General features: G+C 47.1%; 1 protein-coding gene across 1 annotated transcript in view; it reads left to right on the top strand.

Annotated features, from left to right (window-relative positions):
• LOC119433438 (uncharacterized) overlaps window positions 1–23,660 on the top strand; it is a 37,174-nt gene extending 13,514 nt beyond the window's left edge. Inside the window, exons 5-13 of the mRNA XM_049658378.1 lie at window positions 574–689; window positions 2,184–2,242; window positions 6,724–6,775; window positions 8,185–8,252; window positions 11,703–11,818; window positions 12,308–12,385; window positions 15,804–15,911; window positions 21,028–21,122; window positions 23,519–23,660. Of these exons, the coding sequence (XP_049514335.1) occupies window positions 574–689; window positions 2,184–2,242; window positions 6,724–6,775; window positions 8,185–8,252; window positions 11,703–11,818; window positions 12,308–12,385; window positions 15,804–15,911; window positions 21,028–21,122; window positions 23,519–23,660 (834 nt within the window). The remainder of the gene's footprint in view (window positions 1–573; window positions 690–2,183; window positions 2,243–6,723; window positions 6,776–8,184; window positions 8,253–11,702; window positions 11,819–12,307; window positions 12,386–15,803; window positions 15,912–21,027; window positions 21,123–23,518) is intronic.
• Window positions 23,661–24,586: the final 926 nt, after the last annotated feature.

The following is a 24,586-nucleotide window of genomic DNA, read 5'->3' as shown; positions in this document are numbered from 1 at the left end:
CACGTTTATTTGCTACAGAATGTCGAGAGAAATAAAAACTTCATTTGTTCTAGTCAACGATTCCACGTTACACCATAAGGGTAAGGGTGTTAACGTTGGTTCAAACAAGCACCTTTAAGGGTGAGACTTTCTTACTGCGATACAACAGACCGCAACATCTCGAGGCGTGCGAATAATGGAAACGTTTCGAATAAGGAATCGAATAGCGCTTTATACCGATTAGGGCTTCGAATGGAATAGTCGCTATTCGCAAATACTAATATTTTTAATAGAACATGAGAACTTACTTAGTGGAGGAGTCTACGTCGCTTTTTACCGGCCATACAGCGAACATTCGCTCTCCAGGAACAGTCGTGTGCATGCGGGCCAATTTCTTGCTTGTTCCTAATGCTCCATCTGTACATTTAATAATCAACGCTTCATAACCTGCAATGTATTGACGAAAACTTGATATAGTTATGAGTACTGAGATGTCAACATCGTTTTAGTAGAATATCTGGCACGAATCGCAACGATATGCAAGGAGGACTCCGGCGTTTTATTAACTCATTTCGTCGCTCCGCCTGCGGTCAGTTCGACTTCCAGGGCGCCACATTCGTCGAGAACCTGCTGGCGTACGCCCGAACTGGAAACGCACACTACTGGAAGTTCATGTCCGGATTCAACGCCAGCAGCTCCCAGCTCTACGTGTGAGCATATCAACACACGCACTTGCTTCTTTTTTCTCGAGCGACCGTTTTTTTTCATCCGCTAATCACTGTTGCAATGTTGACACTTGGCGCGAGACGAGCCTTCATATATCGGAACTTCCGCGAACGTTGTCACGGATTCTATAGAGAAAGAATCTGGTCTGTAATCAGATTGCATGCGCTACGCGAGTACGGGTGTAGATTCTAGAGCGTAAGCGAACACCAGCTCGAATGTACGATGAGTCATCTACAAATAGCCTACGCGCCTGTCTTGCAGATCAAGTTTTCGACGACCGACGAGTGTGCTCGCCGTTATCGTTGTACTCGAGTGTTTCGTGCTGAAGACGCGTTCTTCTTAGCAGAATTCACACGGGCTTACCGTATCTGGGATCTGCGTATCTTGTAGCCACTCCCAGAAACAGCAAAAACGGCCGTTTCGCGCCTCCAGGGCGTCTTAGCGAGTCGCAAGAGGTGTAAAAATGTAGTTCACAACGAAACAAGAAGCTATAATTAGTCGTAGACTAGGTGAAATTCACGGTGCGGGCGTAATTAGCGCAAAAATAGTCAAAAATTAACCAGATTGCAGTATAGACTGAAATATCTCCGGGATCGATCCACGTGACCTCTTGGTTAAAAAAAGAGACAGGCTGAACCAAGTGTCGACGCTAAAGAAAACAAGCTCAACGTAATTGCGCGTGGAATACGATACGAATTAAAAAGTGAATGAATAATGAATATGAAAGCGACGGAAAGATACACGAGGTATACATTTAATCATCAATCTTTAGCGCTGACGCTTGGTTTATCCTTTTTTTTTTTCTGGGTTCGTCCAATAAAGAGTTAGTTTCCTGACTAGTAGTTGTGCCACTGCTGCTCCTCACCGTCACTACGATGTCACAATATACTTTTTTTTTTACGCGAAGCATTCCTTCGCTTAACCCTGGCACTACGGTCTAGGTAGGTTCCCGTCTCGCCTCGTTTCAAGCCTTTTTAATAAAAAAATTGTGCAGATCCCTCGCAGTGTGGGAATCGATGTTATGCGAAGCATTTGGAGGTACCTGGCTATGAGCATCCAACATTCTGAGCAGGTGTGCGTGAACATACAAAACTTCGAATACAAAATAAAATATTTGCCACAGGAGTTCATATTCGATTCAAAAAATTCATATTGGAAACGTTGGACAAGAGAAGACAATTTACCCCAAATGCAAGGAACTACCATCGATGCATCGTATGCGTGAGAATGATTGTACGAATGCTTTCGATATTTAACGATCTTGTTACTTTAACTTACTGGCAAGAAAATTGAGAAACTGTTCACGTAACAGGCCTAGATGACATTCATGAATCGAAAAGTAAAATCGCCTATTCGATCGGGGGACGGGGGATATGAAGCGGCGAATTTGTGGAACCATTTGATTGCGGGGCGAAGAGTTTGCAGTTGGAACGCATACAATGTGCCGATAAACTTACGGACTATACTAACCTCCGCAGACACACGCCGCTCCTGCTCAAACCCGAGGCATCGTACGTATACGACACCAACACGCTCGGTAAGTCCCCGTGAAATGTGCAAGGGTTGGGTGTGGCGTGCAGCCGAACGGCCTACCGCAACGCTGCAGGCACAGCCAGATTGGAAAGCCAACTGCAAGGAACGTTTGGACCACGTAAAGAGCCTATTTTATGATAGCGTTGATGCAAAGGAACCTCTGCGCAAATTTTGGCGACTGAAATACAAGCGCAAGCTCCCGAAAAGCTGGCAAAAATGGTCGTTTTCGATACCAAAACTGACAAAAAAATACCCCCCACTGCAATGACCGCTCGCTGGAAGTGCGAACATGCGACTCCTCGGCATGACTTTGGCATACGATAACATGGCACCCACGTCCTGCCGGCGACGCGCTGAAAACTCCCGGAGGCAGTGTGCTGGGTCTTACGTCATAGCGACAACCACTAGGTGCACTAGTCGTCTGCTTAGGTGATGTTTATAGAGGCTCCTAATTGATAATTTTCACGTGACGTCACGCACCCACTTTATCACCGTTTTGGGGGCACCAACATGGCGACTACGAGCACTTCAGTCCAGTCCATCCTATTGAAAAGCTTTCACGTGACGTTACGGACCCAGCTTATCATCGTGTCGGTGCACCAACATGGCGGCTACAATGACGTCAGCGCAAGCCACCTATAAGAAAACTATGCAATTACGAGCCCTGCGGCTTTGGCACGATCGTTTAAGTGGTACATATTACCCATAAGAAATTTAGCCAAATCGAAATTTCGTTGCAGTCGGCCTTTAAGGTCTCCAGATATGCTTTAAGGCATTCCTTCAACTAGCCACCGTCCTTCTGGTCGTCCTCATCCTTGCCTGTGCGTGATTGGCTTTAATGCGGCCACGTGGCACGGAAGAGGTCCCGAAGTGATTTCACGCAGCATGGTTTACTCCAACGTTCGCATAGATGGGGTGTGCAGCATGAAATATAGTTTCAAAACGAGTATTGACAACAATGGAGTACCAAACAAACTAGAAGGTATTTTGTTTTGGAACGCGCGTTGCAAAGTTTGAAACCTTTTGAAGGTGCTAGCGGCGCTTAATGTAAGAGGAGGATCGGAGGAAGAAAGGAGCGGGAAAGGGAGAATGGCACTACATTGAAACTTATTTAGGGACCTGAAAGGAGGATCCAGAAAGGGGAACTGTCCCCTCCAACTTTTCCCACCTGAGAGGTTAGCACAGCAGCCACTACAATAACTGCACGTTTTCCGACCGATTCTTACGGAAATTACAAGGAATTTATATGGAATCCATTTAGATTCTCTAGTTATTATACGGAAAGAATACTGGATTACTGGAATATGGCATACGGAACATTTCAGCACAGTAGACAGTTTATATTGATTTAGGACATCGGATATTTTACAAAAAAAAAAAAAAAAACTGCGACGAAAATCGAAACGCTTGAAAAAAGGAAAAGCTTTAAGTTTCGAAATCCATATCTGCATCAAAAAACAGGTATCAGAGTTCTGTAAACTGCACCTTCTGGAGGATCCCAAGCTGACCCTGGCCATGTGACATATTAATTTACAGCTTAGGTGAAATTGTTACGATGTATACGAGGGTCCTGCAAAATCCATACTAGCAAACTAGTCATTTCAGAGCGGTGCGTAATACATCAGTTATGTCCGCTTTAGATGAAGCTTATAGAATTACGATAGCGTATATTATTGCGGAATTGCAGAGTTGTAAACTGGATGCTTCAGTTTGAGATTTTGCAATTTACAGGAACAAGAGAAGTATGTCATAACTTGAACATACGTGCACTTCCTACAGTAAAGATGTTTACAAACGTCCCGCTCACAAATTAGTGGTACGTTTCAGAGCGATGTATAATACATAAATTTTGGCAGCCTTAGATGTCCTAGTATGTTCAATTTACGAATTTGTTATATTTTTGTCTTGTTGCTCAGAGGCAGATTTGTAAACTTCATCCTTTAGCTTTTTTTAAAATTTCGTGCTGTCTATTAATTCTAGGAAAACATTTACGGAAACGTGGACCCTACAATCAGTAGATTCCAACTTTCTTTCTTTTAAATGCAACCAACCTCATAAAAATCAGTGTAGTGAACGTCGAGAAAACCTTTCCTATGCATAAAGGCAGGAGCTCCTGAAGTCTATATATAAAGCTTCCATTTAACGCGGTGTCATGGGTGATCGGCTGCAGAAATGGACGCGCCTCAAAAGAGAGAACCGGCAGAAAACCCGGACTCCTAGCGAAGAGTGGCGGCCTCAATGAATCGCGCCAAAAAGCAGCTCCATCGTGTTTCGATTATGTGGCGCTAGGAGGCAGAAGTAATGCGAGCAGAAGTGCGGCTTCGATAAGTGCCGCCTTGCGCTGCTATCGTGCGCTGCTATCAAGGCACCCAGTCGTAGTTTGGCAAATTCACTGATGGGTCGACTCACGGACACTCAGACCGACCCGCAATTACGAGTGAGTGCGCTCGGCGAGTAGACATTTGGTGAGTCCGAGTGAAGCCCGGTTGAGCAGTTTTGGCGAGTCTGAGTGAACCCTAAGCAAACAATCCATTTTGCGAATGAGCCTGAGTTCCGCTAATTTTGCCGGACGTATGGGCAACCTAAAGCATAAGAACAAAGTCCGAGGGGGGAGGGGGAGTTGGAAGTCAATTCACCCCTGCGGCCGTGGGTTGTTAAAAAAAAAAAAAAAAAACCTTACCAAATTGAAGAAATATACGACCTCCTCTGAGCACCTATCTGGGAAGCGCACTCCCGGCTACGGTTGCCTCGCTGACCGTATTTTCAATCGACACGGCTGGTCAATCACTCGCAATGCCGGCTTTCTTTATTTATTTACACATACTGCAGCCCCTCTTGATGCTATTGCAGGAGTGGAACAGATGTACACAGAGAAAAGGATATAAATTGCCGCAGTCGTACACGCTTGAAATGAACATATCGAATAATTAATATTGATGCAAAACAAAAAAAAGTATTTATAATGGCTAATCAGGTCTAAACGCAGGTCCAGTGGCAACGAACGCATGTCACCTGATAATGAATTTCAATCGTCAATCGTTCGCGGAAAGAAAGTATACTTAAAGGTGTTAGTACGCGTAAAGAAAGGCATGCTGTTAAGCTTGTGGAAATCCTTTGTTCTAGAGGGCCTAGCAGGTGGTAATATATTTGTGTTTGACAGACAGCCTTTGGTTCAACCCGAACACCGGCGCGCCATTTTCTGGTTTTACAGTTCTCCCTCAGTTGTCACATTAAAATCTACATCGCATCATCCATAATAACTTACATTCTCCATCATCCCTTAAAGAAACAATTTTTATACCGTGTACCATTACCAAAGATTTTCAGTGAAGTTCAATGAGGCAAAATTTTGTTTTCTATTCATTTTAGTTTCAGTTTAGCATACTGCACTTTTGGCACACATACTGACACACACACACACAAAAGGAAAAAAAAGACAGAATCCCCGCCTTCTCCCTAATTGCCTTATTTGCTTTTTTTAGTTTTTTTTTCTCAGCAAAGGTGGCTACCCTATACAGGCCGGGAATTCAGCCTACCTGATCATAGCCCCCTTGTATTTTTTTTACAATGCCTATCTAGTTCCTCCGCAAAGCACGGAAGTTAATGGTTCACTGCGGCGAGACCCACAGAGGAAAAACGAATTAAGTAGCAAGGGCCTTCAAGGGACCATTCTGCAGCCTAGTCATAAAAAAAAAAACTACAAATGAAAGGCTCGTGGGAAATAGGCCCTCATGACGTCACAGGCAGACGTTCATTTCTAGCCGCCGAGCCCAAGGAGAGGATGGGGGAGAGTAGAGCGGTTGGCGAGGGCGTCACTATGAGCTACCACGAACCAAACGATGTCTTGGAGGACCAACTTCCCAAGATAGGCCCCGAAGCTTAGAGGGAGGGAAAGAGTACGTCAGATTGGGCTGGGGTTTTACTGAGGCTAGCTGCCTGACGTCATACTCCCTCATTATATTTCTTTTTCCTTCTCATTTTGTACCTGTTGTTGCCAGAGCATAGACAATTCTCGCCGGCCGTTGCTGCCACTCCGCGCTCGCTCCTTAGCTTCTGCGTGACGTGCGATGAGAGAAAGTTGACGGGACCCTAACCATGGCCCATACACGTTGACCAACCACTGGGAAAGTGGCGGCCTCTCAGTGACCTGGACCGACACAAACGTGGAAGAGCACAAACTGACAAGCAATGAACTGTTTTCAGATTTTTCAGCGACATTGCCGCAGCAGATCTCGCCCGGTTCGGAACCTTGTACGAATAAACCTGCTCGAAGCAGGCACGAGGACATGCAAGGGTATGGCACCGACGAGCGAACCTTTTTAGCGAAAGGACGTTTCGTAATGCTCCACGAAACATTCGCAAAATGGTAGAACGTGACCGAAATTCCGAGGAGTTGGCGGGTGTGCCTTATGCATCTCTATCATCCACATCTTCTTTGCCTTTTCCATCTTTTAACACGTCTCCCGCCCTTGACTTTGCTTTCAGTGATCCCTCTCAGCATCATGTACGACCACAGCATTGACGACCTCGAGGTCAAGTAAGTCGCACCCATTCCGCCTTCGATTTCAGTGCGTCAGTTCAATGTTCCGCGTGTTTGAGCGACAACTGCCCCTGACTTTCAAAAGGAGGAGATTCGAGACAAAGGGACCATTATTTGCTGATCCAGATTCATAGGAGTGGAGGAGATCAGAATGGGTGTGATAATCGCGACTACAATTTCCAATCACAAAAAGAAAATTCAGTGATTACCGTCCTGAATAACGAATTTAAGGAGTACATTGTAGTTGCAGAACCGAAGTCAACCAATACCCAAAACATACCTTTTTGCAAAAAAAAAAGATAGTTTCGTGAAATAAGTGACACGGAATGGGCCGTGCAATGCATTGCTATTCTAGTTAGCAGTTACCAGATCTTCTTGTTACGTTAATTTTTATTTATTTTTACTTATTTATTTTTTTAGCAGAGTGGATGCATGCTTATATTTGAATTTGGAAGGTGGCAGTGCAAAAAAGACGGGCGGAGACGAGACGACAAGGTCGAGCGCTAAACTTCCACCATTAATGTGAATAATTCACGAACACATACGTTATGTCTGAGCTAGCTAGGGGTTATCATCTGCGCATGCGTAAATATGCTAGTTCTTTGTCTGAAAGCTTGATGGAGCCCATGCTGGCCCATCCCTCCCCAAGTCTATAAATCCGTTCAAGTTCTGCGATTTCCAGTGTCGCACACGTTTTACTCTTCTTGGTAACGGAAGTGCCTACAAGGTCGGGCGAACAGTCCTTGCAAGTCAGACAGTGACTTGACAGAAAAGCTTCAAAATATTTTCCTTCGTGTGTGTTTTTTACGTTGTTTGCGTGCTCCCTTATCCTATCGTTAACACGCATCTCCCAGTTTGGTCAACGTACACTTTTCCGCACGTTAAAGGAATTTGATAGCCTACACCTTCTGCGCGTTCAACAAAAGGCCGCCTGTGCTTTGTGCCGCAGTCACGTTGCTAAATACGCAGAAGGTGTAGTCTATCAAATTCCTTTAACGTGCGCGAAAGTGTACGTTGGCCAAACTGGGTGACAATTTTAATAATATGTAATTATTTATTACAAAGTACTCTGTTGAAAAGTGACGAATTCACAAAGTCGCGGAGCCGTTTGAAGTCAGGGGGACAAAGTTCAGGCAAATTCATGTTCTTCCAATAATTCCCCATGCTGGCTGAATGGCCCGGCTGCAGCTCACGTAGACACTATATCTCTAATATTATTGTATGAAACTTCATGGTCGACAGGGCGAAAACGAATCCCGTTGTCCAAAACTCCGGCTCCGGGCACGGGCTTCCCTTGCTCACCCATTGTATGCACGCACTTGTGAATCCAGCCTCGTTCGGATTTTGATCATCCTTTACCACCGAAAGCAGCGCGTTTCCTCCTCCTATTTTCTGCCCGTATGCAGCGTGTTCCGCAAGGTAAAGATCGCCTTCAACATTCTTCGTGCCATGGTCAAGCTCTACGACGTCATCGGTGAGCGACGCGCGATAATGGAAAGTTTGTAGGGCGTGCTCTAGCTACACACTCGCGGACAACCTTTCCTTTTTTTTTACGGCAATGAAGGGAAAGCTACTCTCAGCTATTCTCATTCGCGTTGGATTAAGCTGGGAAACCGAAGGCATAAACATGTTCTTTACAACATCAAATTATTAGAGATTTCATGCATTTGTAGCGCTTATGCAGATAAAGGAAACACTAAGAGAAGAAGGTACAGCTGGTCCTTAATTAAACTGATTTTACTATACGAAAGATACACCCACATATCCTGCCGCAACAGACGGAAGAACTTGAATCGTAGCGCATGTGTGACGCCACTCGTCAGCGACGTGTGGGACTGTCGCACACACGTTTCGACGCTGGTAAGTATACACACTATCATTATCGAAGTGACAGAAGCAGTTGTAACACACATATCTTTCCGGCAGTTGTAACACACATATCTTTCCGATAGTGAGTTTAAAATTTGACTTGCTTTGATGGGATTTTCTCCTGACGCGTTTTGGCATACGCGAAGCATTCGCAACTATATAGCAAGCTACGTTGACTTGGCATCTCAATCTGCTACCACATAAGTTCCACTAAGTTGAACATTGTTGCAAATATGTTTTACTGTGTTGGCGGAGCTTATGCTCAAAGCGGTTAAGATGTTCAACTTACTTGGAGTGACTTAAGTGGAACGAAATTAGGAGATAAGAGTATAGCAGCGACAAGGTCGAAGCTCTACCAAAGGAAGAGCCGACACCTAAAATGATTTCTTTGCCCATATACAGCAGCGAACAAAAAGATATCTTTTTCATCCGGGTCTCTGTCCCTTTGGCTGCAGCGCAGGATGAACAACATTTTTTTTTTAGTGACGGTGCCATAAGGCCCTACTTTTTACTTTGTTCATTTCTACTTTGCTGCCCATTTCTGAGTTCTCATGCGAGTGGATGCGTGTGCGTTTCCCCCCATGTTTTCTCTCATCCTTGGTCTCTTGTTACATATTATACCTGTGGTAACGTGCCAGACCTTTTGCTCGGCTAACCTCTCCACCTGTCATTAAAGTTTACCTCACCAGCTCGCACGTATTTCCTACATGCTGGTTGATACATACGGTTTCCTTGTGACACACTTTGAATTGCGCAAGTTGTGGGCACGGCGGGTCGGCTATGCGGCATGAATAACGTAAGATGGCTGTGCGTTTACAAGAGACTATTGCACTGGCCAAGCGGTCTGGCATAACGCAGCACCGAAATTCTGAGCCGTTTCACGCACGAGACCGAAATGAAGTCGCATATTTTTGTTCACTATACTGTATGTTCCACTTAGTAAGTGAAATCTTTTTGCAATACTCTCCAGCAACTTCCTGTGGCAAAACTGGCAATGAAGAGCAAGCTACAAGGGCGGTGCTTCTGCCGACGTGTTAATGCGCCTGGGCTGCCTAGCAACCCCCTCGCGAAGCCGGCGAGTGCTTCGCCTCCTCTCAGTGCCGTGCACATGTTGCCTTGACATGGGACGTTAAGGAGAGCGAAGGAGAGCATGCGCGCGGCGCGCGCTATGTTTCGGAGAGAGAGAAAGAAAATGAGAGCGAGAAAGAGAAATTGTAGCAGCACCAACGAGGCAACGCGCAGAGCTGCTGCCGGCGCCGCCCGCGTTCCCCCGCGTTCGCGCCGAACGCGCGCGGTGTCCGTGACTGCAGCAGGCGCCTCTGGCGGCGGCTCGACAGGTTTCGACCAGGCTTTGCCGTGACGTCACCGGAGCGATAAAGCTTGGAGCCACCGCGACGGCGGCACAACTCTCGTTGACTTTGTGGCGAATACACGTACATGTAGCCTTGACATGGGACGACCAAAGAAGATCCGGACACCCGAAAAAGAAGCCGCGCATCGACGCGCAGATTCTCGGCCAAGCGAGAATCTGCGCGTCGACGGCGAGCCGCGATTCGGAATACTATGCCTAGAAGCCCTTAACATTTCCTAGCAAAACTTAGCCAAGCCTAGTAAGACCTGGAAGAAAAGCTAGGTCGATCACCAGCTCCGCTGTTTACTCCAGCCCTGCACCACTAGTGCAAGCTACCAACGTTTTTTTGTTGTTTTTTTTCACACTCAACCTCGTTCCACATAGGTTCTATATCTGGAACGAGGTTAAGTGTGTAAAAAAAAACAAGTACGCTGGTCACACCCTGACGGACTGTTGGCGCAGTGACACATCGGCAGAAACTTCACCCCTGTCGCTTTATCTTCATCGCCAGTTTTGTCATAGAAAGCTGTTCGGGAGTATAGCGTTCGACGGTTAAGAGACCTCAGTTTGGTGGATAGTGAGCAGACGATGCTAACACGTGGAGTGAAACACTGCACACACTTGAGTCACAACCTATATGTTGGAGTTTTTTGCATATGATATCCACTTATCCAGGAGGAACAGCGTTTCTTGTAAAATCGCAAAATATTTTAAACGACGCTCTATATGTCACGTTGCTACGCAACGTGACACATGCGGCGATCATCTCGAATACCTGGTTGGCTGTGGCACAATCAAAGCGTGCGTGCGACTGGGGCCTAACATTTACAGCGTGGGGCTATGCTACGCTAGGAGACCGAGGTCACGCGCCATCGGTCACGTGTTTTTTTAAGTGCCAACTATTCGGTAAGACAGGAGCCACGATCACGAACGCCCGGCAGGGTTCGCAAAGAAAAGAAAAATGCTCATCTGTATGCAAGAATTGTCTTGTGCACGCGAGCTTCTCTAGATCTATTTTTAGAACAAAAGCTCTACTACACCATGTCTGGCAATGTCATTCATCGCGTCGCAATGACCTTGAGCCTCCGGAGCGCAAGTGTGGCAGGTGTGACGTCACGCCACGTGATCTGCTGCGGAGAGGCGTCGCAGCTGCGCTCGCTCGGAGCCTCGCCGCTGCGATACCACGTGACTAGGCAAAGGTTTAACGGCTGCTTCGCCGGCGCTTGGTCGCTCAGTCTCGACATGGATGGCGCGCCGGCTGGGCCGTCTGTGCGTGCGCTTAAACGCAAACGACTGGCTGAACCCAATCATCCAGTAGATATAGCTAGACGGCAGGCTGCGAAATCTCAAGCAAAGGCAAAGTTGGCGTCTGAAACACCGAGCAAAGGGAGGTCAGATTAGCATGTTATAGATAAGCTTACCAAGCGCGGAAGCGTGCATTGATGAAACACTGTGTGCAAAATATTTGCAAAACCAGGCGAAACAGACCTTTCGCTCGTGATAATAAGGTTTACAAGAGTTAAACGTTTTTCTTTTTCACGCACCAGTTGTACTCGCTCGGTGACTTGCGCTGACTTACGCGTACGACTTCCAACAGCTTCGTCAATGTAGCTATTACTAAAACAATAAGTGAAGTATTTTCTTTTTTTTCAGGGAAAGCTTGCAAATGATATCTTATATGCACAGTAATCGTCTTGCGCGCAGGGTCGGTGATGAACGAAAAGGCATTCTTCGAGAACTGGGTCAGCGGCTACGCCCTGCTGAAGACGAACGACCTGGAACGCTGCATCATGAGGCAGTACAGGCTCAAAAAGAAAGAGGTAAGTAGGTCCACCCATGGTATGAATTGCCTACTTTTCCAAAATTTCTTTCGTCATAAGGAAGACTCGCTATATTTTTTTTCGTATAAATAAACGAATATGAAAGGGTGGGGAGAATTGGCATCCACTTGACTGAAGCACGAAGCTTCAACGGTGCTAAACCCCTACGGGTTTCTCAGAAAGTTTCGCATTCGATGAAAAATTTGACCTGGTCCGGCATTCGAACCCGGGACCATATAAACCCTTTCCGGGGCGGCCGCTCTACCATCTGAGCTAACCAGTATGCTAGCAAATCACAGAGCGAGGGCGAATTATTCGACAACGCTAAGCACTGGGACACTGAATTTGAAGAATCAGTTCTACGGAAGGACGCAAGACAGACTCCACCTTGCGGCCTTAGCATAACTGATTTTTTCAAATAAGCGAATATCATACTTACGCATAAGTGTTAGGTGAGCGGACTCTCAAGTACGTCCCGTCTCTCTCCAGAACCCTCTCCACCAGAGACCTCCGATCGCGGCTGTGGAGAACTTTGCCGACTTCATCGGCATGGCGGCCACGATAAAGGTGAGCACGGTAGAAGCCTAGCGCCCGCTACGCGCTCCTACTAATCTTTTGCCACACGGCATGTGAAACATTCTTGAAAATGTGTTCCACTTAGTAGAACCTCTGCGGAACGAGCTAAAAAGCATAGCACAGTTGAAACGAGCTACACCGGAGGAAGAGCCGTCGCTCAACGCAATTCGTTTCGCATGGTTGCCACTTAGTAAGAGCAACATTTTAATGCGATTCGCTTTCTTAGCATACTCCACGCACACTTAGGAATGTTTATATCTGTGTTCCTGCCAAACTACTGGGTAGTCCACGGTCGATTTAGTCTAGCATCGGGCTGATGTGCTGATGTAATCGAGTTGGAAACCAACCGTTGAACCAACTTGGGTCACTGAGTATTGGACACTGGGTTTCTGCTGTTCTTGAATGACGAAAACAAGAGAAAGCAAAAAAAAAAACTAGGCATTTTTTTGTTGCTGGCCGAAATGAACCCGTGTCATATACAGGCTGTCCCGACTATTCGTGCACCAAGATTTAAAAATATGCAAATGACACGAAGCTGGACAAAACCAAGGTAATGTTGTTTGCCGTTGCTTTTTTGGCATTCCCCCTAATTACATAATTAGTCTTAAATAATCAACTTCTCGAGTATTATAATTATATGAAAAGTGTCAATGTGAAAATTGTAGAGTGACTGCCGATACAGCTTTCTGTTGCTCAATACGTGCTGCATAAAAGCGTTTTTTCCGAGCGTGAAAGAAGCCCGGGAATACACGCAAAATTGCCGCGCGACTGTGCGCTCGAGGCATTAATTTGCGTGTATTCGCGGGCATCTTTCCCGCTTGGAAAAACACTTTTATGCAGCACGGATTGAGCAACAGAAAGCTGTATCGGCGGTCGCTCTACAATTTTCTCATTGACACTTTTCTTATAATTATATTATTCGAGAAGTTGATTAAATAATTAGGACTTAATTATTATGTAATTAGGGGGAATTCCAAAAAAAATGTGGTTGATCCCTCTTATATAGGAATCGGTATAGAACACGAAAGTGAAACGTGTATTCACAGAAGTAGTGTAATGTTTATTGCACATTGATATATAATGTCTATTGGTGTTTTGTGGCTAAAGCGCCCTTAGGCGTTGATGCACCCACGCTGACGCCTGGTGGCACGTCTCCTCCATCACGACTACCAACGTCGGTGACCATGAGCAACCGTCGTGCATATGGAAGCTGCACTACGCTGCACACGCTAGCACAACGCGAAAGACGAAGCACGTAACTGTCACACTAATACAACGCGCAAGACAAAGCACGTAACTGAATCGTCACCGAGTCAAATCAGCGCGTACAGCGCGTCGTAATTGCAGCCTCCGCAATCAACTTCAGAAACATTTTCAGAGCTAATTGCGGAGGCCACGCTCCGCTGTGCTGAGTACGGTGAACGCCACCTAGGTGGCGTTGGTAGTGCTTCTTGATGCCAGCGTCCCTTCGAATGCTGGCATCGAGGCGTCGTAGTGCTGAGACCACCGAAGCGTTCACTGTCGGTGCGCGTTAGTGTCATAATGCAGTACTTCTCTTTTCTGCTCGTAGGCGGCGGCACCGCCCCGAGCAAGAGCGCGGGTACACGGAGGAGTGTTAGATATATAAGGCGTGTCTGTGTAGCTCTCTGCAAATGCGTTTGTGGCGCAATGGGTTAAACGCTCGGCGATCTATCGTCGCGGACCGAGAGGTCGTGGGTTCGATTTCCAAATTTTGCATGTTTGTGGAACTTTTTCTTCTGGTTTCTTTCTTTGTATTATGTTCGTGTACATTGTAAGCTGACGTATTTCCGTGACGGAAATACGTCAGTGAAGTCTTGGTGGACCCCGGCATAAAACACTTTCGTGTTAAAATATTCTGAGTATCTCCAAGCGACGGCAAACAACATTACCTTGGTTCTGTCCAGTTACGTCGCATTTGCATACTTTTAAATCTTGGTGCATGAATAGTAGTTGGGACACCCTGTATACTCACACAATCTTGTCCGCGTGTATATCATTACACGCGCCACGAGTGGAGTACGCGGTGACGTCGCCAGGTGGCACAGCGTGGCCAGAAGGATGACAACGGAGTCGGCAGTGAAGACTGGGAATTGCTATAAGAGCTGTGGAGGGAGATAGGGACAACCGAGTACAAATCGTATGGGAAGGCCCGAAAAGCAATGCAGTTTTGGAAATTCACCTAGGAAAGGAGCAAGAATGTCTTCCGTTTCTATTGTTGTTGCCGCTGTACGTTAATTAAAGACATGGAAATACGACCGGAAAGCAATGAATTAGCTTTTGATTCCTAATGGGCGAAAAGGTGCAAGAGAAGATCCCTGGGTTGATTCATGCGGACGACGTAGAGCTACTAGGGAACAATGCAAGGGATTTACAGAGATTTGGGAATATAAGTGGCGATACAGCAATGAATCTAGGCCTTAAGTTTCGCATAGAGATATCGGGAATTATGGTCTTTAATGAAGAGACAAGTACTGACGTGGTACCAATTCAACAGGATACCATGCCCCTAGTCAAGCAATATAATATACCTGGGTGCATACATAAACGAAGACCTACTCTGGCGTCCACCAAGATAATCTAAAAATGAAAGGAAAGAAGAATGCAGAAATAATGAAACGTAGATCACTTTAGGGCTACAATAAATACAAGGTAATGCGAGGAATTTGGAAAATTTTAATGGTGCCAGGGCCAACGTTTGCAATTAAACGAAAGTCGGTTTTCATTGGCATTGGGGATCCACGGTAAAACCACAAATGAGGCAGTGCAAGGTGACATAGGCAGGGAAGGCTTCTTTTGAAGTCGGAGAAGCGTAGACCAAATACTTTTGAACAAAAGACTAAAGAACGTGGATGAAAAGAAATGGCTGGCTAAAGTGCACAAACATTTGTACCTCAGAAGCATGGACACGCAATGTAGGAAGAGGTCAAGAAAGTTCGGCAACCAAGGACAGTGTATTTTAATGTGTAAAGAGACAACCAGGAGTCATAAAAACGAAACTGAGAGAAAGCGAGACTGTCAATCGGATGAAAAGGATGACAACAAATAAAGACCGTGGATATTTACAAAAACGGCAGGAAAGAAATCGGGAGGGAAAATCAGGAGCCTGAACCATAATATGATTATGAGGCACGGCGTAATCAGAGACTCCGGATTAATTTTGTACAACCATTGCACGGTACACGAGGCCCTTTGCCTTTCGCCGCCTTCGAAATGCGGCCACCGCGGCCAGGATTTGCAGTGCAACGTGCCTATATCAGTCTAACACCAAAGCCATTAAGCAACCACCGCGGGTTAGGCATTACAAGTTTAAAGGGCGATTTGCTCGATGAAGGGTACTCTGTGGCGGCAGCCTCGGTTCCTTACGCGCGCCCTTCTGCGTCCTGCGCAGTACTTCCGCGAGACGGTGCGACGCAAGGCGTACCCTCGAAGCGACTACCGTCTCCAGGACTTCAAACTGCTGTCGTCAGAGCAGCTGCTCTTCTACGCTGTGGGCGAGGTACGCAACATTGCGGGTGGGGCGATGGACGGAGGTCGCGTACGCCTACGTCCGTCCTGAGACTCCGTTTACGTCACATTGCACATTGCCTTCGAATCCTTAGATCATAATTAACGCGGAAGCCCGAGCTGGCTGCTTGAGCATAAAAATTTTTTAATTAAAAATGGGAGACTGCCTTTAAAGTGTCCCTGAAACGGTTTGGAGAAATTTTGTAGACACGTCGGGTACAGCTACAGTAAAACATTCGCGTCGCAATTTAAGTGAAGCGTCTCATATTAAGAGGGCTACGGCGATTACAAGTTACCCTCCTCCATAGCCATTCTTTTCCTCCTCAACTCGCTCGCCGAGCGATCGGGGCTAAGCTCCGCCTTCGCTGGCTCTACGCCATGATGTGACGTGATGCCGTCTACTTCCGGTTGTCTTGGAGCCAGCGCGCGAAGGCTCTCCAACCTCCCCGCTAGCCGCCTGGCAGTCGATTCCCAACGAGAGCTATCCAAGCAGCGTGCGTTGCGAGGGTTCTGTCGCAGCGTTGAGCGTGTCCGGTATTTCGGTAACCACAGGCGAGCTGGGCGTTTGACGGATGGGCGGAGGCGTGAACTAAGGTCCCTCCATAACTACCGCTGTGATGAAGGAGCTTGAGCGTAGACGTGCGTGAGCGGCCTGATCGGCATGCACGGTCCAGCTACCTGGTGGCGCAGAGCTTAATCAGCCAAACACAGACCTAATATTGCTGTAACCAAAAGTAAAATATTTTAAACGTGTTCAAGATTACGCTCCTGCCGAAAATTTGCGCCAGCAGCAAAAGTAGAATACACTTGGTTACTGTTATATTAGCTCTGTGTTTGGTTGAGCTTTGTGCCACCAGGTAGCTGCACCGTGCAAGCAGTTCACGTTTGCACCTCCGTTCATCCCGTAAAACGGCCAGTACACTTGCGCTTGCGTTTACCCGAATACCAGACACGCTAAACTCTATTGTGGTAGTAATCCTTCGGCGTGAAGTGACGGCCGCGAATGTGTAGATGCTGGCGCCGTTTGGATACCGAGAGTCCGATGCGCTGCAGCCACTCCGCTCGTTTACTGCCTAGCAGAGGGACAACAAGGGCGAACCATGGTACTCGCGAAAAGAAAGAACGAGACCAACGCTGACCGCGCCGCTCTCGTCAACACGGAACACGTTGTAGCACAAGCAGACGACACTTGATGTGTGCCGGAAGTGCTTTTAGTGTAGTGATACATTGCCCTTGTGCATTCTGTTTCTGTTGCTTTCTTTTTACAACTATATCGACACTCCAAGCGCATTTCCGCCGTCGCCGTGAGGTTCCACATAAAGTTCAACGGCGACAAAATCGTCGCCGCGCGCCATCGCTGTGTGCGCCAGTGAAAGCGTACGAGAGTGAGCCGGCAATCGCGGCTCACTGTAGCGCGCGCGAGGGAGGAAGGCAGGCCGGAAGCGCGCGGTCTTCTTTCGCGCGCGAGGCACGGGGCGAGGCGATAGAGAGGGAGGGTGCGTTCTGCTCCGTCGGCTGCTGCTCACAGCGCGGCCGCGCCGGGTGTCGTATCTTGAAAGCGATCTGCGATGTGGGCGAAGTGCGCGCCCGCGGGGGCCTCATCTTCAAAGCGATCTGCGATGGGGACAAAGCGCCAAGTGCCGGTAGCTTCGTATGCGCTGTGCTTTCGACGTTTAGTTCGCGTTGAAGCGAGACGAGAGACAGCGCGAAGGGCAATTTGCCCGCCGCTGCTGGCACGCTTTCGCACTCCGGCTTTTTCATAGCGTGTTTCCGCGGTCATCGAGCGAGATGTGATCATGTTTACCTGTGCGCCCGTGACATTGTGCTTGTCTATTTAGTTAGTAATCGAATGTTTACAACTTTATACGGCCCAATAAGCTACTATCCTTGCTTCGTATAGCTCTCTACTTATTTACAATCGCAATCGCTGCTTCGCCTTTCGGGCGAAACTGCGACTTTTTTTGTAGAAGCAAGCTAACTAAAATCTCAACTATTAATAACATTTGTTCACCATGATGTTGGAAAAATTATCGATGACGCGCCCTGGGCAGCCAATCGAATAGCTCGCTACTGACGTCATATGGTCAAATCACGTCACCTGGTCAGGGGCGGCTGAAAACTCAGCCGATTGGCGTGCTGCGATCGGTAGCGATGTGCCGTTTTAAAGCCTTATAATAAATTATCCACTTTACGCGAGCCACTTATATGCGTCAATTAATGATGAGAAGGAGCTACTCTAACGACTCAGTAGGTTTGTACAAAATCGAAATCGTTGCAGGGTTCCTTTAAGAGTGGAACACGATAGCATTGAAAATTATATCAGTTTCAGGTTTCTGTTACTGTTTCTAGATAAGCAAGACACGTTGTAGAGCATTGGTAAAAAAAAAGCAGGGAAGAGATTGATACGACCTGATTTGATCTCTTACAGTCATAGGTAGCGGTATAAGGTGGACATTGAGATATTGAGGGAAAAAAAAAGGTCAATGAAATGTATACAAACATGCTACATAAATAAACATGTATAGCATACATGATTAAATGAAGCAGGATAGGTGACTGTATGTCACCGCCCCTTTTCAAAGCGGATGACATTAAATCATAATCATCATTGAATCGAGGTGGAGTGTTGGTTGGAGTAACGTTCTAGAATACGGTGGATGGAACACCGTCCGAAGGGCTAAAGCGCCACGTTAAACCTCGCTGTCGCCCAATTTTAGGGGCGAAGCTCCTTATAGCGGCACCCGTTCGTCCCCGTCGTCGTAGTAGTAGTGTGTAACCAGCCTGAGAAAAATGAGAAAAAAAATTCCGAAGTTGTGTCCGTAGCGCGGAATTCGAACCAGGGACCCCTCGCTTCCGAGCGCGCGGCGTTAGCCCACTACGCCACGAAGCGGACATGGACACACGCACCACGATGGCAATAAATACCCAACATTAACGAAAGGCCGCGTTTCTAGCGCGTTTCTAACGCGTTTGTGCTAGCACGTTACGGCCCGTGTAAGAAGCTGGTGTAAGACGCTGTGGCCTCTCCGCCTTACCTTCAACGCGTTTCGAACGCACTGCCCAAAGCGGTGGCAAGTCAAGTTCAAGTCGAGGAGCGTTTATGAATACGGGGGGGTATACTCTCTCAGCAGTCATGTGATGGCGTCGGCAAACGCGGTGCACGTTCCGGCATGTGTAAATGGCTGCGTAAGACGCTGTGGCCGCTCCCCCTTACTAGAGAGTACTGCACGTTTCTAACGCGTTTGTGCTAGCGTCCCCTTAAGCGGGAGATCCGATGATTCCCTCCGGAGCTTTGCCCACTCATCATCATTCACCCTGTGGATATGCTGTGATTTTTTTCGCTACCGAGGCAACGTTTCGAGGCTCGAGGCAGCAAAGTGAGTTAGACGAGCGTACTCACTGCAGAACGAGTGCGTTCATAGAGAATGTCACTAAACTGACTAAACCGTTACAGCCTGGGACAGACATTAACGGCGAAGCACATTAGCTCAAAGTGAGAGTATGTTTGCCCGTTTCACAGGGGGTCTTACGTCGTTAACAAGAAAAGCGTTTAATTTCTGCTTACACACACAGACACACATTCACCTGATCTGCAACTGTTTTCGCAAGACGCAGGCATTACTGGTTCATTAAAATGTGCCATTGGTTACACAAGACACGCATACTTCTGATCGGGAAACGATTCGGTTTCGAAGAAAGGGTTTTTCAGATGCGCAACCGTAAGTTCTTCCACAAAACTATCCTCACCATACACAACTTCCGCAGTAACTCCCGGTACATGGGCGAAACCTCTCTTTATGTTTCTTTCTCATTCGTATTAGGCTTAAAACAAAGCAGTATTTATGACGAAATGTAACACCAAGCAAATTTCTTTTAACTTGATATCACCTTTACCGAAAGCCTAAGCTAGGTTTCACGTTCGACATTACGTAAAAGTCATCCCAGAGCTATACGAACGGAAGACTCAGAGTGGCACTCAAAAGCGGTTTAGCTAAAGTCAGCCTATGCGCCCATTTCGTAAGCAATTTGACTGAACTATTGTTATCTAGAATGACACACGCTGTATATACATATGCCATCTTGAGACACAAAAGAAGGGCACGTGATACAATGGCTTTTGAAGTCGGTTCTTACTATTGCGACAGCAATTTAAGGACAGGCGAGCCGCGCTCACGGCGTGGGACGTGATGTCTCGTAAAAGCGCAGCTCGCTTTGAATGGCGAAATACATTGCAGAACTCAAGTTACGTATACACGAAAGAAAGCGTTCATCTTGTCGAATGCGACGCGCCAAGCTGGATCCATCTCACGTGAACGCAGGATCTAGAAAAAGCACTTACCAGCATGGGCGACGCCTCCCTAGGCGATGGCGACAGCGTATCTGATGGTGTAGCCATAGCTGCAGGGAAAATAAATAAATCGACTAGTGCGTACTTCAACTTGTATACATAAAGGTCATAACACCCACACGACCCATTCACTAAGCAATTCAATTGATGTCCTGGAAAATATCTCGGCGGTTATACCAGGAACCTATACTTTACGCCGTTTCTTTAACGCAAAGGGAACAAAATAACGCTAGAAACATGTGATTTTTCCAAGTATTGCACTCATGCGGGCCTGCAGCGTGGTCGCGTTTATAGGCCTCCTGGCACATAAATGTTTTTACTTTAAGTGAAAGTGAAAATACGAAGTATTCATGAATTCGTAAAGTTAGGAGGGATCTCCGTTGCGGAGGAATCGTGACTATATTTTGACTACTGAACAATCGCTATAGTACCCCGAAATGCATGTGGACTAGCTTTTCAGCCCGCCGCAATCCAAATACGGCAGCCGCAGCTGGGGACCCAACCCGTGACCTCGAGTTCACCAAGAGAACGCCATAGCAACTGGGCCACCACGGCGGTTGAAATTTGAAGCCCGTAAAACAGCGCTGTCTGAGTTACGTGCTCGGCACTACGTTTTCAATTCAATTTCTCAATTCAATTTTAATTCTATTTCAATTCAATTTCAATTCAAGGGAGTTGGCGTGGACTTCAAAAGCAGACTGCGAGCGTAATGCAAGAGGCAGTGGATTAATGAACGAATACCACCTGGCCCCTCACACAGGAATTCTGCGAGCGTTGGCCGAGCCCCAAGACAGCCGACGGAAGGGCGACCCTGGAGCGGTACTCGCAAGACGATTTTTACCCGAACCGAAAAAGGCACGTGTGCAAATTGCCCTTTTGTTTATTGCGGTATTTGCATTTTTAGTCCCTAGGTGTCAATGAATACATAGCGCACCTGTGCCCCTGAAACTAAATATATTAAAATAAACCATAGCGGTGATTCATTAGCGAAATCGTGCCGAATAGTACCAATGTTCGTACACGGAAACTCTATGTACGCGGTAACATTTGTAAACGTACAGTCGCGTTCAATATGAGCCTGCAGCAGTGCGCCCGTGATCGAAGGAGCTTCGGGACTACACAGCAACGCCGGCATTAAATACCAGTAATTGGAACGGTGCTTAGTTCTCCGATTTCTCGCATGCCGGCGCCGCCATGCACTCTTGCATGGAACCCCTTCCACCACGCGGCAAGTCGCGTTTCAACTCACATCGAACGCGACTGTACATAATGTCCGCGCGAGTTTCGATGCCTCCTGCAGTCACGTCATACACCTTTCCGTATGCAACCTGTTTTTTCAAGTTTTATCCTGTAGCAACGCGAACAGCAACAACAACAAAAGTGCAGATCCAACACACACTGATGAAATCTCTGTTAAGCGGATAATTAAAAACATCTGCAACGCGTTTTTATTACGCGCCTGCTCGGAAATCCGCAAGGCGCTGAAAGCCCCACCACTGCTTATGTACGGCATCCGTGCTCTGTCTTATTTAACTGTTGCCAATAAGCTGTTTATGTCTTCTCTTCCCCAACCTAAACCAACGTGGATTAAAACGCGGGACTCTTTTCAGAGGCGCTCGCACTTGTGCGCGCTTTGCTTCCGTAGCTTTCCCTTCATTGCCACAGAAAGTTGTCCGCGAGCATACTACACAATCTCCAGGACTGGACGCACTTTACTCGGCAGAAAGCTGGCCGAGCAGACGCGCCACACCCCGTGACAGAAGGCAAACATCCGCTGTAATAAAGAAATGATGTGCTTGAAAGCGTATATTTGTTGCACTGAGCATGTTCAGGTATCATTTATTGTTTCGATATTTAGTTCTGTGAACACCTCCGTACACCGGCACGCATCTGCAGGTGTAGTACCAGATGCGGCTACATATACAAACGGGGTCGTTATACAAGTGATGTACTGTGTGTGAGCTTTTGCTAATAAGCAGCTGTAGCAGCTACGGTCAGCAAATCACGGGAGCGTCTGCTTGCAGAAAACTTCGCTTTAAAACCGCGAACATTAAGCTGCGCATAAATTGAACCCCCTGCTCACGTAGGCCGGACTCCTAGCTCATTTAAATGCGCAGTGTTAATTGCTGCAGGCGGCTACAAGGGATGAAGTACCATGCTTGAAGGAATCTTCGACGTGCCGTGCTTCGTCAGCAATAGTGAATGGATAGCTCTTCCCACGTCAGAGTGACTGTAACCAATGATTAAGTCGTGCGCGTACTTCAAGCCAGTGATCCCTTTTTTTGCGAAAACGCGCGACGTACTACACGGATTCCTTACAACATCGAGATTTAGCTATTCTAATTACAACGACTCATTGGAAAATACACGAACGATCATCCTATTATTTTGGAGTCAACCTCAATCAGTATGGTCCATCAATAAAGTTGACAGCACCATGAAACAAAGTAGTTTTAGATATTGACAGTCCATCACGCTTTTCCCCCTGTCCCTCTCTCGCGTGTTCACAACAATTTCTGTTGTGAAAAGCTCCTGCATCCAAAAACTGTACGCAAAAGGTCCTGCACGCAAAAACTCTTGCTCGCAAAAACTGTTGCACGCAAAAACTGTTGCACGCAAAAACTGTTGCACGCAAAAACTGTTGCACGCAAGAACTGTTGCACGCAAAAGCTGTTGCACGCAAGAACTGTTGCACGCAAGAACTCTTGCACGCAAAACTCCTGCACGCAAAAACTCCTGCACGCAAAAACTCCTGCACGCAAAAACTCCTGTACGCAAAAAATGCTGCATGTTCAGACTTCTGCATGAAAGAACTTTTGCATGTAAACACTCCCACATGCAAGACACTCGTAGACGCAGGAGGTCCTGTACGGAGACACCGTGGTTGCTTAGTGACTTTGTCGTTAACGCTTAGTAGCACGAGGTCGCGGCATCAAATCTGGGCCACCGCGGCCGCATTTCGATGGGGCGAAATGCAAATACGCCCGTGTACCGTGCATTGCGTGCACGTTGAAGAACCCCAGGTGATCCAAATTATTCCGAAGTCCTCCACTACGGCGTGCCTCATAATCAAATCATGGTTTTGGCACGTAAAACCCCAGATTTCTTTTTTTCAAGAGCTCCTGTGCGCAATAACTGCTGCACACGAGACCCCCCCTGGTCGCAAACAAAACTGAAACATGTGCTTTTTCCGGCGTTCCTCTCCTTCGCCGTGTTCTCAAAACGCCGTCCGTGTTGCGCTGTTGGTGCAGACTGACCAAGGTGTTCGACAGCATGGAGCTCCTGCACGAGACCTTCCGCTGCCTCTCCCGCGCAGCCTGCAAGGTGCTCGCGTCGGACTACCCCGAGAACGACACGCTGCAGTCCTCGCTGAGCATCTTCAGCATCTTCTGAACTTGCCCAGTGGTCCCGCAAGCCTTCGATTCTCAAGACTCGACAGCGGACGGACACTGCTGTCGTGCACTTTTGCCATAGCGTCGCGTCGTCGCTCAGTGACGCGGGTTAGACTTGTAATATATATAGCTGCGCGCCGAAGAATGTTTGTGTTTTGTTTTCGGATATCTTTATACGTGTTTATGCAAGCCTTCTTGTTCATGTGTCTGATTTTTCTGTGTAGGGAAAAACGCGAGCAATAGAGAGAGAGAGAGAGAGAGAGGGGGGGGGAATGACTGGAAGTAGGAGTCGTCGCTATAGAAGCAGCTGGGTCTCCCGTCATGAGGCGGAGTCCAGTTGTCAGGACACATTAGCGTTTTGATATGTTCGGCCCACCAGCACTGGATATAGTCTATTCAGACGCCAATTAAGTCAGTTCATTGAACGTTTATCTTCACCACATGTTTTGCATATCCGGTATCGTGAAGAGCGCACTACTGTGGAATAGATTACGAATTTTCAATTCTTCGAGTTTTCTCGCGAGTTCACAGCGTGTGGGCTTCATTCGAGAACTTCTCTACGGGAACGCCAGATATGCGAACACCGACCACTTCATGACTAGCATACTTGGAAAGCACCCATCCACTTGAATAATGCACTCCGCAGCGCAAGCTTATTGAAGCATATGAAACAAAAATTGCCGCGTATCTGCGTGCTTCGCTGCAAATGTCGTCGAAAGACGATAGTCTTCTGCCGGCCGTACTACACGAGTGCTGGTCTGATCCGCGGCCACCCGTGATGCTGTTCTCGTACCATTTCCGTCCTGGCATGATAAATGCAATGGAGGTTTGTTTGAACAGATTTCATTTTACCGCATTATTTCATCAAGCGGCCATTTATGTTTTGCCCTGCCTCAGACAGCGCTTCCTTTATGTTGAATCGGCCGC

Source organism: Dermacentor silvarum, chromosome 11, assembly GCF_013339745.2.
Source record: "Dermacentor silvarum isolate Dsil-2018 chromosome 11, BIME_Dsil_1.4, whole genome shotgun sequence".
Lineage (NCBI taxonomy): Eukaryota > Metazoa > Arthropoda > Arachnida > Ixodida > Ixodidae > Dermacentor > Dermacentor silvarum.
Note: the sequence above shows the minus strand (reverse complement) of the source record. Positions and strands in the feature narration are given on the sequence as shown.